Genomic DNA, 14,075 nt, shown 5'->3' with positions numbered 1-14,075 from the left:
TACAGTGCTATCAACAGATCTGGTCCATCACAGTTGCTAGTTCCTAGATTTGGAGGCACTTGGCATAAAGAAAGTACAATCTCAAGAATTCCAGTGAACAGTGACAATGCATGAGAACATCACATAGGTTTCAAAATGTTGCAGTGCAATTATAATTATCCCTCCCAAATGTACATGTATTGATTCTTCTAGTTGGCCCATTTTCATTTAACTAGTTTAGATTTTAATATAAACCCCTTCACATGTTCTGTGCAAGTAAAGTAGACAAGATATATTCCAAGATAGCATGGAAAAATTCATAGTATGTGTTTCGATTTGAAAAAATGTTAAGCACCATCTAGAGATTAAGAATATTTTATTATTTGTCCAAACTTAAATAGGTTTGATATTACAAAAATAAATATTCTGTTTTATTAAAAAGTATTTATCAAATTTCTCTAGATAGACCCAACCAACTCTCCTTTTCATCTGGGTTATGTTCATTAGGGCACGCAACAGAAAACGTTAATGCAACGTAAAATGAAAATGAGTGTTTCTTATTTGACAAGTCCATGTAGTCCCTCCCTGTTTCAGTCCGGTTGGTGCCTAATGAACACGAACCTGTTGAACAGCAAAACTGGTAAAACTGACTGAACAGTTTTGTGAAACATGACGTAACACTCATCTAATACTGACACCCTAAATAAATATTTTGTCTTGCAGATGTTCTTCTAGGTTAAAATCCTATGGTAAATCAGTATTTTAATAATAACTAGGGCCCAGAGTTTTTCCTTGTTAGGTGGTTGGGGAAAACTCCTTTAAATAAGAGAAGCACTTAGAATAATGGTTATTGTATTCTGAATTAAATCATAAGACTGATGTGAGGAATGGTTAACTGGCTTCATTAAAGGCAATACAAGGTAATTATGACACAGGAGTAAAAAAATTAATAAATGGGATCCCCTTCTAGTAAGTCATTGAAGCCAAGATATGTTTGTTGTATTGGACGCGAATGGACATAATGTATGACGACTCAGGAAACTCAAGTCATACAAAACTCTCATAGCATCCCATGTTTTTTCTGTCCTGTGCCAATAGTACCACAGATAGCCTTTGTTTGATCTGCTTGGCCATTCAGCACATAGGCACCAAACTGTCACAGCCAGCTGAGAAATCAACACCTACCTTTCAAGAGCAGTAACATCTCTCCGGAAAGGGTTCACAGTGGTCCTAATGCAGGGCTGAAGGAGCACTGTGACATATACAGAGTTTTAAATATAATACAGTCATGTGTGCAAATGACTTGATGCTTCACTCAAGCCCTCAAGGTTCTTGAGAATATTGCTCTTAACTAGCTTGTGTGTTACTAGTCAGTTGACTACAGCAGAAACACTTTTTGGCATCTGCTTGCCAAACAACTATTTGGGAAGTCAATGTCTAAACCAAAAGGAGTTGGCTAGTAAAGCTGATAGTTCTTATCAGCACTCCAAAGTAATAGGGGTGGAGAAAGCATAACTGACAGTAGAAAAAGATTCAAATGTAATGCCATTCATTCAGGTATAATAAAAAAGTGTAATCCTAGTAATTGCCACAGAATGCATATGCCAGACAGTTATGCCACCTCCTACAAGACCACGTACAACCGTTTCCAGAGAGATTCACCCATAGTGGCAGCGTAGGGAAGACAGGTGTGAATACTGTGTATGGAATAAACCCCTGAGTGTAAGGGGAAGAGAGAGGAGAGACAGACCATCTCTGGTTTTAGCTCCTGAGTGGCGCAGTGGTCTAAGGCACTGCATCGCAGTGCTAACTGTGCCACTAGAGATCCTGGTTCGAATCCAGGCTCTGTCGCAGCCGGCCGCGACCGGGAGACTCATGGGCGGCGCACAATTGGCCCAGCGTCGTCCAGGATAGGGGAGGGAATGGCCGGCAGGGAGGTAGCTCAGTTGATAGAGCATGGCGTTTGCAACGCCAGGGTTGTGGGTTCGATTCCCATGGGGGGCCAGTATAAAAAAATTAAATACAAAAACAACAGAAAAATATTTAAAAAAATACAAAAGAAAACATTGAAAAAATTAAAAACTAAAATAATGTATTCACTAACTGTAAGTCGCTCTGGATAAGAGCGTCTGCTAAAATGACTAAAATGTAAAAATGTAAAATGTGTATGTTGGGAATGAGGAGAGGGAGGTTGGGATGGGGAGTCTGTAGCCCAGTGGTCACCAACCCTCATCTTGGAGACAGGTGTGTAGGCTTTTGTTCAAACCCAGCACTAACACACTTGAATCAAGTTCCAGATACTCTGTAATATCTATAGGTCAATCTGAACGTTGAACCAGGTGTTTCATTGCTGGGCAGGAACAAAACCCGCACACACCCTACAAGCTCCTCTCCAGGACCAGGGTGGGTGGTGACCACTGTTGTATAGCCAGTGCAGGTTGAGGTCTAGGGGCTAGGTGTCCTAGCTCACACCTCAGTGCTTCAGTTTCTTGTTGATGCCCATGACCTTGAAGGTGGCTGCGGTGATCTTCTCGTACACCACGAACATGAGGGCTGCCGTTAGTACCGTCTGGAGCAGTTTGGCCTCCAGGCCTTTGTATAAGCCCAGCACACCATGCCTCCTGCAGGGGAGAGGACAGGGAGGGAACATATTGATGGATCAACACAAGATGCACTCATTGGCACAAGACGGTCTGAAAATGTCCAACCACATTGCTGTAGTCAGACTGTTGAGATGCAAGAGTTCCATTGTGTGTGTGATCTACTCACTTGATTCTGTCCATAAGTAGGTAGACTATGTTTCGGAGGCTGCCCAGTAGACCTCCCTTGCCCTCAGCTTTGTGCTGCCCAAACTGGGGGGAGAGAAAGACAGTAGTTTAATCAACAAAATGAGCTGTGAGTACAGGAAATATGATGGACTTCTTTTACTGAGCAGGACACGTGATCATGATATTGGACACTGTTTGATGGGTAACGTAGGGGAAACACTGCTATGAGTGTTCAGTTAGCAGGTGTGTGCGTTTATATATACACAAGTGTGCATGTGTATTTGTTTACCCTTAAAATGGCTTGGATGGTCTGCAGGGGGTACGTTGCCGTGGTAGCGATGGCCTTGGCCACAGCTCCAATGAGAAAGATCTCTGCTGATGTAATCTAGGAGCAGACAAAAACAAAACAAAGGCTTAAACTTTCAGCATGACTGACACTCAGATACACCACAGAGGTGTCAAAGCTGGCTCCCTCCTCCTCTCCTTCCCTCTCTCACCTTCCTCCCTCCTCGGCCTGCTCTCCTCTTCATGGCTTCATAGAACATGAACACGACTGCAGGGTTGAAGACCAGCATCAGAGAAGGCAGTGTACCGTTCCAAAGAGTCCCCACTCCCTCGCTGGCTATGATCTGCGAGAAAGCATCTGCAATGGAAAACACACACATTGTATGATGATAGTAAGTCACAATTTTATTGGTACTGAAAAGAGACAACAGTGAATAGCAAAAACAGACAGACACACACCAAAGATGCCTCTGTAGTGGGTCTGCTGGAGGTCTTCGTTCCTGAACTTTGCCCCCTGCAGCTTGAGCCGGGTGTTGACCACCCACATGGGCGTGGTCAGGAGCACGTTCACTGCCCCTGGGGGAGAAACAAAACACGGGAAACAGAGAGACATTTAAATACATTTCAATATGGAGGTCAAATCTGCTTTCTTCAATTAATCTCTCTGTTTATCGCCTCTCAGACTCCCGTTCCCTAATATAACTGCAACAATGATAGAGTCCATCTAAATAGGTGTCAGTAGGTTTGAAATGGTTGACAGTGACAATTTGGCCATTACCACTAAAAGGTCTCTGTTTGGTCCTCCTACCTGAGATGAAGCCCATGAGGAGGTCTTTGCCCGGTCTGGACCGGCCCTGGTTACCCACCATGACTTGCTTCAGCGTGTTGAAGGTGTAAAAGTAGACAAAGTTGGAGCAGCACAGACTGGAGATGACTGGGAACCAGCCTCTGTACAGAGACAACCTGGGAGGGGAGAGGAGAGAGACCAGGGAAATCAGCATAGTTAGTCGTTGGGCCATGGGAACCCAGGACAAGGAGTTTTTCCTGTGCATGTGATCTGACTGAGAAAAACTCCTGTCCCGACACATAAAAGTAGTCATAGAAATACAATGGGTGGAATGGACATATCATGGAACATTCCTTTGAACTAAAAGGAATGCCATTCTACTACTCTATTCTGGATCTATGGGTACAACAGCACAATGGAAGCCCTGTATGCAGTGGTACGAGGCCAGCTTGCCTTTCCAGTCAACTACTCAAATCAAACTAATGTGGATTATAAATTGTATTAAAGTATGTGTACAGTTCCATACAATACTCACAGGCCTTCCTCCTTTGCTATTTCAGCCAGTAGAATGACAGTGGATTTGGACTTCCGATTCTCATCCACTGCAACAGACAACGAAGGCAGGAAAGGGAGTGTTATCCTTCTTGTATTATTGTAACATTGTAAGTAGTCTGCAGCTCTGGTATGCTCATGCAGTGGTAAGGTCTCGCTTGTCAATGTTTCCACTTCTATATATCCATCACTTATCTCCTTGTGAACTCACTGACCCTTGGGTGCAGAGTCCAACGTTATAGCAGACAAGTATGGCCACACTGACAACAAAGATGGTGGTATATACTGACTGCTGATAATCAATTACTCTACAACTCACCCTGAAGTCTGATCCTTGCTGTATCCAAAGGAAAGAAGACGGACATCGCCGTCATGCTACCCTAGAAACAAATGCATTATGAGATAGTTAAACCTAAGTTACACGACAAATTCAAAAAGTTGATACAATCTGACACAGTATGCTAACTAACAAACTAGCTAGTGGCACCGGTTGTGACATTTCAGTGTAGCTATTCGAACGTTTTAGAAGTCTTATTATAAAAGGACTGTTCATGCATAGGTAAACTACATTGAGATGTCCTTACCACTGCACCTGCCACGGCGTGTACCAGTGTCTCATACGACAGAAGGCTGATCGCCGATGCAGCATTGTCGGACATCTCTGATTCTTTAGGGCCGCAGACCTTCGAGCTAGTACTAAAGCCAAATCTGTCAGCGACCGCAGTGCACCCCGTTCAAACAAGCGGTGGTCGAGTTTCGCCGTGAGACTGGTTGTGGTGGAGTAAGTTTACCAGCTGTCATTCCATGTTGAGTGGCTGAGTGACTTTTGTGTGCTCTGACAGTGCCATAAACAAGGCAAATTTCGTTGTGTCTTCTTCTTCTTCTTCAGTGGGGTTTATCGGCGGTTGGCATCCAACGTTATGGTGCATTACTGCCACCTACTGTACTGGAGTGTGGGCCAGAGACGGATAATCTAAATCCTACCTACCAGCCCCGTTGCTCTTAAAAAAGATAACAAAATATTTGAGACTATATCTAATGACGTTCTACTCAATATACTCTTTAAACTAATTTCCTGTATCCCCTTCTCCCTCATACTAGATCTAATCCTCTCTCTTTCCCTCTGATACTGCTCACACTGTAGCAATACATGCTCCACGGTCTCTGTTTCCTGACAATAATCACACTTTCCTGTTGGGTGCTTTCCTATCACATTTAATGTCGTATTCAACTGGCTGTCCCACCCTTAATCTTAAAAAAATAGCCTCCTCTCTTCTGTCCCTTCCTGCCGTCCTCCCTTCCCCGACTTTCCTCTGTACTTGAAATAAATGCCTTCCCTTATTATCTCTATTCCACTGCTCCTGCCATCTCTGCACCATCACAGTATATATCAGTCTTTTTGCCTCTGCCTTGCTCATTGAAACTTCAACTTCAACATCCCCACTACTAAGTGCTTGTTTAGCCAGTACATCTACTGCCTCGTTCCCCTCCACCCCCACATGGGCTGGGACCCAAGTAAATCTTATCTGTATACCCATCTTTTGAATCCTTCCATGGGTTTGTAGCACCTCATAAAGCAGGTCTTGTCTGCTACGTGAGCTAAAGGACTGGAGACTCATTAACACTGCACATGAATCAGAGCAAATAACTACTCTGTCTTGTTTGACTTCCTCTACCCACTGCAAGGCCAACAGTAGGGCCATCAGCTCGGCCGTATATACAGCCAGATGATCTGTAATACGTTTCCTGACTTCCATCCCACATTCCTGCACTACAAATGCTGACCCAGTACGTCCTGTCCTTGGATCTTTTGAACCATCTGTGTAAATGGCCACAAAATCCTGATACACAGTATCCAGACGTCTCTTAAACAAATCAGATGGATCAACACTCTCCCTATCTTTTTGTAGTCTCTCCAACACTTCTAGATCAACTACTGGAGGCGGGAGTAGCCATGGTGGATTTACAGAAATAGCTACCGTTGTGCTAAACTCCCTTCCATACAGTCCCATCTCCTTCGCCTGGGTATTACCCACCTACCCAAAGCTTGTGTTCTGTCTTAGCTCATGTTCCCAGCATGCCTGTAAAATCCCTTTCGCAGGACGTCCTTGTAGGTAGATCCAATAATTCATTGCCAGCTGCTGTCTCCTAACCTGCAATGGCATATCCCCCATCTCCATCTGTAATGCAGCCACTGGGGATGTCCGAAACGCCCCACTACATATTCTGAGTCCTTGTCCCTGTATGACATCTTTCCAATGAGATCCGGGCTGCCGAACCATATGCTATACTGTCATAGTCTATTACAGATCGGATCAATGCAACATACATGTTCTTCAATGAGGAACGCTCAGCCCCCCACTCCTTCCCCGTCAGACAGGGCATCACATTTAGCACCTTCTTACACTTTCCCACCACTCTCTCAACGTGTTCTGCCCAGGTCAGTCTAGTGTCAAAGTATATCCCAAGGAACCTGAAGGCCCCCACCCTCTCCAAGTTTCTCCCACATAACCTCAAGCATACTTAATCTCCCACCTTCCTCCTGGTAAAGAACACTGTTTGAGTTTTCTCTATAGAGAACCTGAATCCCCACATTAATGCCCACCGCTCTACCTCATCAATTGCTTCCTGTACCTTCCTGACTATGTATGGCACATTTCTTCCCCTCTTCCATGAGGCCCCATCATCTGCAAATAACGACCTCCCTATATACGGCTGTCGCGCCCAGCCAGGTATGGCCACTGTCCTGTTTTATGACCTCATTACATTTTATTAATAAAAGCCTACTTGAGATATAGATGCACAATTCATTGAGCCTATGTTGACTATATATTGTCTCTGTCATTGCCATTCCATCATTTAGCAACTTGTAACCTAGGCCTATACAGTAGCCTAATAACTTCTCTCGGCATATCCATTGTAGATTATTGAATTTCCTCAATGGGACAGCATGAAAATCGCAAATGGACTTTGCTTTTGTTTTATGGCAGTGAGTTCCACGGATATGATGACGCCCAGCGCTCTGACCAAACCACTCACATCTCCAATGCGCAATTGTTGCGCTCCAACGTGCTGGAAGGAAGAACAAAATGCCAGACTTCTTCTGCTAAAAGACGTGCCTTTTTTCACAGTGTAGTGTTCTAAACCCAGAGTAAACATGTCTAGGTACCACAAAGCAGCGATCGATGGCTACCTGGACCTCTTGAAAGAGGCCACCAGGAAAGACCTGAATACTCCGGACGAGGACGGGATGACGCCTACGCTATGGGCTGCTTTTCATGGACACGCCGAGGCCCTTCAACTTATATGTAGCCGAGGGTGAGTGCAATTGATATTCAGAAGTCATAGCCTACCTTCCCATTCCTAACACCCCAAAATCTTTTTAGTGGCATATTAGCAATATATGCCTATTGTGAAGTTTTTACAATCACTAATGACAATCAATTGAAACCAAATTCAGAAATGATTTTTCTCATAACTGATTTAACTCATTTTAAACTATTAGAATGTGAATTTATTTGGACCTCTTTTGATTTAATTTACCCTATGTATGTTTAGATCAATTTACTTCTAATCCAATGAAAAAATAGCAGAAACTCTGCCTGACACAAGGAGGAAGGACAGAAGCTATAGGTTATGGTTGGCCTTTTGACATCTTCCTAGATGTAGTCCTTGTCCATTACTGTCAGTACCTTTCTGAATTCTTCCTCATATGAAGACTGATATTTCCAATCACAAATCTACATTGATGAGTTGCTAAAACACAATAATAAAGGTTTCCTCCAGTAACCTACAACAATAGTCACTAAACCTATAGTACCAATCCAATGAATACTGTAATATTTGATCTCCTTTAATATTGATGACACATGTTTTGTTAGGAGGGATACATTTCTGCAGTTGAAGGATAAAAGTTTGGAAGTGGCCTAATGCTGATCCTATTCCCAGGACTGCTGCTCGTTTCCAAAACAAACACTTGATCGAAGAGCAAAGGTGGGCTTTATTGTTAATTCATGTGATAGAAGGAATGCCCAACACTTCATTCCTGATGCCCATAAACCTACTAGAGACTATCCTCATTCAGGATTCAAAGGTGAGAGAGGTGCCGTTAGCTGTGTCTCATGGGTCTCAACCTCATAGGTTTCTCTATCAACTAAAACCATTGTCCTCAAATAGTGACTGATTTTAACTATATTCTACAATGTACTGTATGTCCATGTCACATTTCATCCATGTTCTTTTTGTACATTAGACATGCATGCCACTCTGAAACCGTCCCCCCACAGCCTTTTAGACCACATTTTCCCATGAGCAGAGCCAAATAGTTAATCAGCCAAGGGGAATCATGTAATTAATGACAAACAATAGAGCCCTTCATTTCCCTAACAGCTTTCCCCTGCTTTCATACTGCAGGAAAAAAACAGACCTGATTTTCATCTCTCTTATTTATTTCTGTCAAGATGACAACCAAGACCAATTGCTTGATTATTTAATTGAAGCACACTAACAATGGATTATGAAGTTTACACAACATTGAACTCAGTGTATATTTTTACAAAATTGTTGGAATGATGTCTATCATACTCTGGCAGTGGTAAATTCTGTGACCCAAATTTCATCTTTGTGATCATAGCAGCGTATTTCCATGTTGGGCGTCAGCAGTGGGATGTACTGCAACAAACTCGGTTTTATGATCACCTGTTGCTAAGATACTGCAATCGGGAGTTTTATAGAGGTAGTGATGGAACATAGGGAGGACTTTCATTCTTAATGGCTTACCAATTAACCCATAAGGTAGGGTTGGTTTGTACTTCATGAGTATAGCGTTGGTGACAGGGCTTTTTCATTCATTTATTTATAGGAATACTATTATACAACATCAATTAATGACCCATTAATTAGTTTAAGTGTTGTTCATTATATTGCATTGTTAGATACAGGTTGATATGGACATCTGTGTTAATATGTATACATCGCTATACGCACTGAGAGGACAAAACATTAGGAACACCTGCTATTTCCATGACATAGACTCACCAGGTGAATCCAGGTGAAAGCTATGACCCCATGTTGATGTCACATGTTAAGTCCACTTCAATCAGTGTAGATGAAGGTGAGGAGACAGGATAAAGAAGGATTTTTAAGCCTTGAGACAATTGAGACATGGATTGTGTATGTGTGCCATTCAGAGGGTGAATAGGCAAGACACACGATTTAAGTGCCTTTGAGTATGGTAGTAGGTACCAGGCACACCGGTTTTTCATGCTCAACAGTTTCCCGTGTGTATCAAGAATGGTCCACCACCCAAAGGACATCCAGCCAACTTGACACAACTGTGGGAAGCATTGGAGTTAACATGGGCCAGCATCCCTGTGGAACGCTTCCAACACCTTGTAGAGTCCATGCCCAACAAATTGAGGCTGTTTTGAGGGCAAAGGGTGTGCAACTCAAGATTAGGAAGGTGTTCCTAACGTTTTATAGACTGTGTAGATATAGGTTTTTCACAATATTATAGTCAGTGTCAGTATCGTCTACAGGAGAGATGATCAGTATCCTTAAAAATACCTTAAAAATACAGAAAACACGTTTCACGTTATTCACTGTCACAAATAATACGGTTTGAATTTACATTTCTCCCGAAGTTGTAAACCTCCATGCAAAAGATATAATGATAAACAAATTACAGGTCACTCAAACTGAGAAGCAAAAGTAATCACTCTTAAAACAGTTAATTTGCCCTGCTTTGTTCAAAATGGTCCGGCAGTGACATCCATTATAGAGTCAGTCAGTGTCAGTATCGTCTACAGGAGAGATGATCAGTGGGGTTAAGTTTTTAACATCATCTTTACCACAGGGGATGAAGATGGGATATCTTTTCTCAGTGAAGGTGCAGCCGGTGAAAGAGTAGATATGAGACCTGGCCTCCATGTTGTAGATGAAGACCTGACCTTTCTCATAATCCACAAATACCCCCACCTTCTGGAACTTCTCTCTCAGGGAGAGCGAGACAGGGAGGTTAGTGAGAATCATGTAGTCATTCCCATTCCTCAGCCACAAAATCCAGGATCCATCCTCAGGACTCACTGTTCTCATCCCCTTCCTGTTGATGGGCTCTCTGGCCACTCCTAAATCCCATTCAGTCTTCCCCTTAACCTGCACCTCATTGTAAAATCTCCCTGAGGAAAAGCCCCCCTTTCCCAGAACTCTGAGAAAAGTATCAAACCTCTCTGGGTTGGCAGGCAATGTCTGATGTATGTTTCCATGTTCCACTTGTTTCCCATCCTCAGATAGAATGAGACGATGATGTGCCATATCAGGGTCTAGAGTCACATCCACTGCATGTTTTTGGATGGTTTCAAGATCTTGACTCCCCTTCCTGTACACAAAGTCTAACTGATTATTGAGTACAATCAGCTGACGATTGAGGTCATCTTTGATCTGATCCTGCTCCTCAGTTAGGTTTTTCAGCTGATTGTTGAGGTCTTCTTCGATGTGATCCCTCTCCTGAATGAGACCCCTTCGCTCACCATGAGCTAAAATGCATTCATCTTTGACTACAAGTAGTTCCTTGGTGAGGTTTTCATTTTCCTGAATGTTGTCATCTGACTGCTGTTTAACTTGATCCTTTATATTTAGACGGACGATGGTCACAGATAGTCCAATCACAGTAGAAGCAACCAATAAGATAAACACTAGAGAGCATCCTCAAAATATCCCTTCATGATTTTCATCTTCATATATGTACTTAACACACCGGAAAAGCTGACTAGGGACGTGAAATTCTGTCTTCATCATTTCATTGAGCAGGCTCTGTTGAACAATACATAGAAAATCGGTTGCTGTTAGTTTGGCAGAGTAGAATCCCTCAGTGTTCCTTTATATCTCTGGATACCAACCATATCATTTGGCTCTGTTGAACAATACATAGAAAATCGGTTGCTGTTAGTTTGGCAGAGTAGAATCCCTCAGTGTTCCTTTATATCTCTGGATACCAACCATATCATTTGGCTCCCTTGGTTCCCTCACTCTCCCGGATACCAGCCCATAAATTCACACCTCAGAACAATGGCTACCCTTCTCAGTGCCTCAATTGAGATCACTGGCTGGGATCCAACAGCTACAGACACGAGGGTAGACAGGATTTAAAATACTGAAGTGAGGTTTTGAGAAAATAAATACATGTTATAGAGGTAGACTGTATAGGTTATTGCATTTGACAGAAAATGAAACCTTACCTTTAATACGGACTTGAACGGTGAAATCATCATACCCGGACTTTGCCTTAGTAAAGCATTTGCAAAAATCCACCATCATTGCCTTGTACCCTGGTCAGTTTCAAGGAGGTGTTGCCTTTTTTCAGTTCATCTTTAAACAGTGCTGTCCTTCCCCTGTAGGAGACCATCTGATCCTTATAGTTGTCTCTTCCGTATTGGTAAAGATGGACAGCAGTGCCTGGGTGGGGGAGTCTAAACCATTCCATTCTCATATCCTCAACATTGATACCGGGTTTGAGGTAGAGGTCTTCACGGGACCAAAAAGTTCTGAAATGGATCCGTGGCTTTCCCACCCGACCCGAAATGCATCTAAAATCAATTAAAAAACAGCAACCCGTTCCGAATGGACCCGAGGACAGTCAGACCCGTTCCGAAAAGGCCAGTGGAAAAACAGACACAAACAGACCAGTGCCGGTTCAGATCCTAGAGACCCGTTCAGATCCAAGAGTAGAAAGAGAAAGAAACCTCCGACTGGGCGCTGCCAGCACCATCAATAAACAAGCGATATTGGCCAAATGATCCACAGTTACGTGTACTTAAAAACTGCCTACGATTACACAAATTATCAAGACAATGAGTTCCATAACTTCAAATCAGGAATCAATACTGTCATATCAGCGTTTAGAGAAACAATACACACAGAAAAACTGTGGAATAATCCAAAAGCAAATGTACCAAAGTCAGTGTTCCTAGTTGAACAAAGGCTTTCCTTCGCAGCTGTGCAACTTTGTCCATGTACTCATGTACTCACTTTTTGACTTACAACATAAAACCTGTCCAACTGCATACCTTACACACCTACAACGATAAGCCAAAGCTGAACAGAAGTCACAGAGATAAAACATATTTGATCCAATCTTGTGTCTTAGAAATGTATGATTGGTTGGTTGGTTAATTGGTTGGTTGATTGATTGACAGATGTTTCTGTGTTCTTCCAGAGGGGACCCCAACAGGAGCGACATCTGGGGCAACACGCCACTGCACCACGCCGCCACCAACGGTCACATGCACATCCTCAGCTTCCTGGTCAACTTTGGCGCCAACCTCTTCTCCCAGGACAACGACTTCCACACAGCTATGGATGTGGCAGCATCGCGCGACCGCATGGACTGCGTGCGATTCCTGGACAGCGCCGCATCGCAGCAGACCATCCAGAACGCCAAGAAAGTGGCCAGGCTGAAGAAGGAGGCCACCAAAGAGGCGGAAACGCGGGTGAAGCTGTGTGAGAGGGTCAAGAAGAGACACCAGAGCAAGATGGATAAAATGTACCGAGGGTCAGTGTCAGAGGCCAGCATGGCATCTCCGTCGTTCTCCAAGACAGGCACCATCAACAGTGTGAACGAGCAGTTCTCCAAGCTGATCGCCTCCGATACCTCGGGCTCGCTCACGGCCCGGTCGAAGGGGACGCTCCAGAGGGTATTCGGGAAAAAGGATAAAGGAACGACGGAGAAGGTGGGAGGGGATGGGAACGTAATCTTCGTCAAGCAGGAGAACGGCACCCTCTCTGGGAAGCCCGAGTTCATGGGCGTCTTCTCCGAGCAGGACGAGATCGAGGAGGAAGAGGACCAAGGGATTAGAAGATTTGCGGATGATGAAGTTAATGACGATGACGAGGGAGGAGATGGCCCAGGAGCCAAGGAGTCCATCTTCAAACGGCCCGGCCTGGGGAACATGGTCTTCAGGAAGAACTTCTCCATGGAGATGGGGATAGAGCCCGATGACTTCCCCAGCGGGAACAATGAAAACCTGGGCTTCCTCATCCGCAGGGAGGGGTTCGACACAGAAGGGGAGGACACAGGCTTTGTTGAGGACGAGGAGGACAGCGACCTGCCCTGGAACCAGGAGGAGATAGGCCTGGATGACGACCAGGATGAGGAGACCTCCCCGCTGGACGCCTTCCTCTCATCCATCTCCCTGCCAGACTTCTCCCCAGCCTTCACCCGCGAACAGCTGGACCTGGAGGCGCTGATGCTCTGCTCCGACAACGACCTCAAGGGCATCCGCATCCAACTGGGGCCCCGCAAGAAGATCCTGGAAGCCGCCGCTCGCCGGAAAAGTGCACTGGAGAAACCTGGCGCCATCAAGGACAGCTTTCTGTGATTAAATTATGATATTGGAGGTGGTTGAATATGGCTGAATGGAGCAAGTAGGATGGATGCAAGTAGGAGGATGTAGAGTGACAATACCTTTGAATGAAAGAAGTTGAGAGTTTGAAGTGGAAATAAATATCCTGGTTTTCTATCCTTTAAAGACAAATTCTTGAATCTTTCTCTTATCTTGGAATTAGTCAATGGGCCAGGAGAGACTGCAGCCCGTCATTACTTTGCTATAGCTGCCGCAGACTAACGTTAGCATTGATTACCCCAAAACAATGGGGTTCAATAGGCTGGATAAGCCTGGCACTGTGACGAGAAAATGGGAGATGGTTGA

General features: G+C 44.0%; 2 protein-coding genes across 2 annotated transcripts; one reads left to right on the top strand and one right to left on the bottom strand.

Annotated features, from left to right (window-relative positions):
- Nucleotides 1-865: 865 nt before the first annotated feature.
- On the bottom strand, nt 866-5,264 carry LOC311102638 (peroxisomal membrane protein PMP34-like). Its single transcript, XM_084144003.1, has 9 exons — nt 4,956-5,264; nt 4,691-4,751; nt 4,355-4,421; nt 3,841-3,995; nt 3,492-3,608; nt 3,245-3,390; nt 3,037-3,132; nt 2,749-2,831; nt 866-2,600 (listed from the first exon to the last, which is right to left on the bottom strand). The coding sequence occupies exons 1-9, from the start codon at nt 5,028-5,030 to the stop codon at nt 2,453-2,455; spliced, it is 948 nt and encodes a 315-aa protein (XP_084000129.1). The 5' UTR covers nt 5,031-5,264; the 3' UTR covers nt 866-2,452.
- A 2,264-nt stretch (nt 5,265-7,528) lies between these two features.
- On the top strand, nt 7,529-13,808 carry LOC311104135 (ankyrin repeat and SAM domain-containing protein 4B-like; the record flags this gene model as incomplete). Its single annotated transcript, XM_084145818.1, has 2 exons — nt 7,529-7,689; nt 12,584-13,808. 2 exons carry the CDS (start codon nt 7,529-7,531, stop codon nt 13,743-13,745), a joined length of 1,323 nt encoding a protein of 440 aa, XP_084001944.1. The 3' UTR covers nt 13,746-13,808.
- Nucleotides 13,809-14,075: the final 267 nt, after the last annotated feature.

The sequence above is a fragment of the Coregonus lavaretus genome, assembly GCF_964263955.1.
Source record: "Coregonus lavaretus genome assembly, chromosome: 2".
NCBI classification, from domain to species: Eukaryota; Metazoa; Chordata; class Actinopteri; order Salmoniformes; family Salmonidae; genus Coregonus; species Coregonus lavaretus.
Note: the sequence above shows the minus strand (reverse complement) of the source record. Positions and strands in the feature narration are given on the sequence as shown.

Excerpts from the sequence above, each read along its gene's own strand:
- LOC311102638 (XM_084144003.1), bottom strand. The coding sequence starts at position 5,030 with ATGTCCGACAATGCTGCATCGGCGATCAGCCTTCTGTCGTATGAGACA. Across the intron at positions 4,752-4,955 it reads ACGCCGTGGCAGGTGCAGTG|GGTAGCATGACGGCGATGTC; the intron begins GTAAGGACATCT and ends ATTTGTTTCTAG. Across the intron at positions 3,609-3,840 it reads CCTCATGGGCTTCATCTCAG|GGGCAGTGAACGTGCTCCTG; the intron begins GTAGGAGGACCA and ends TTTCTCCCCCAG.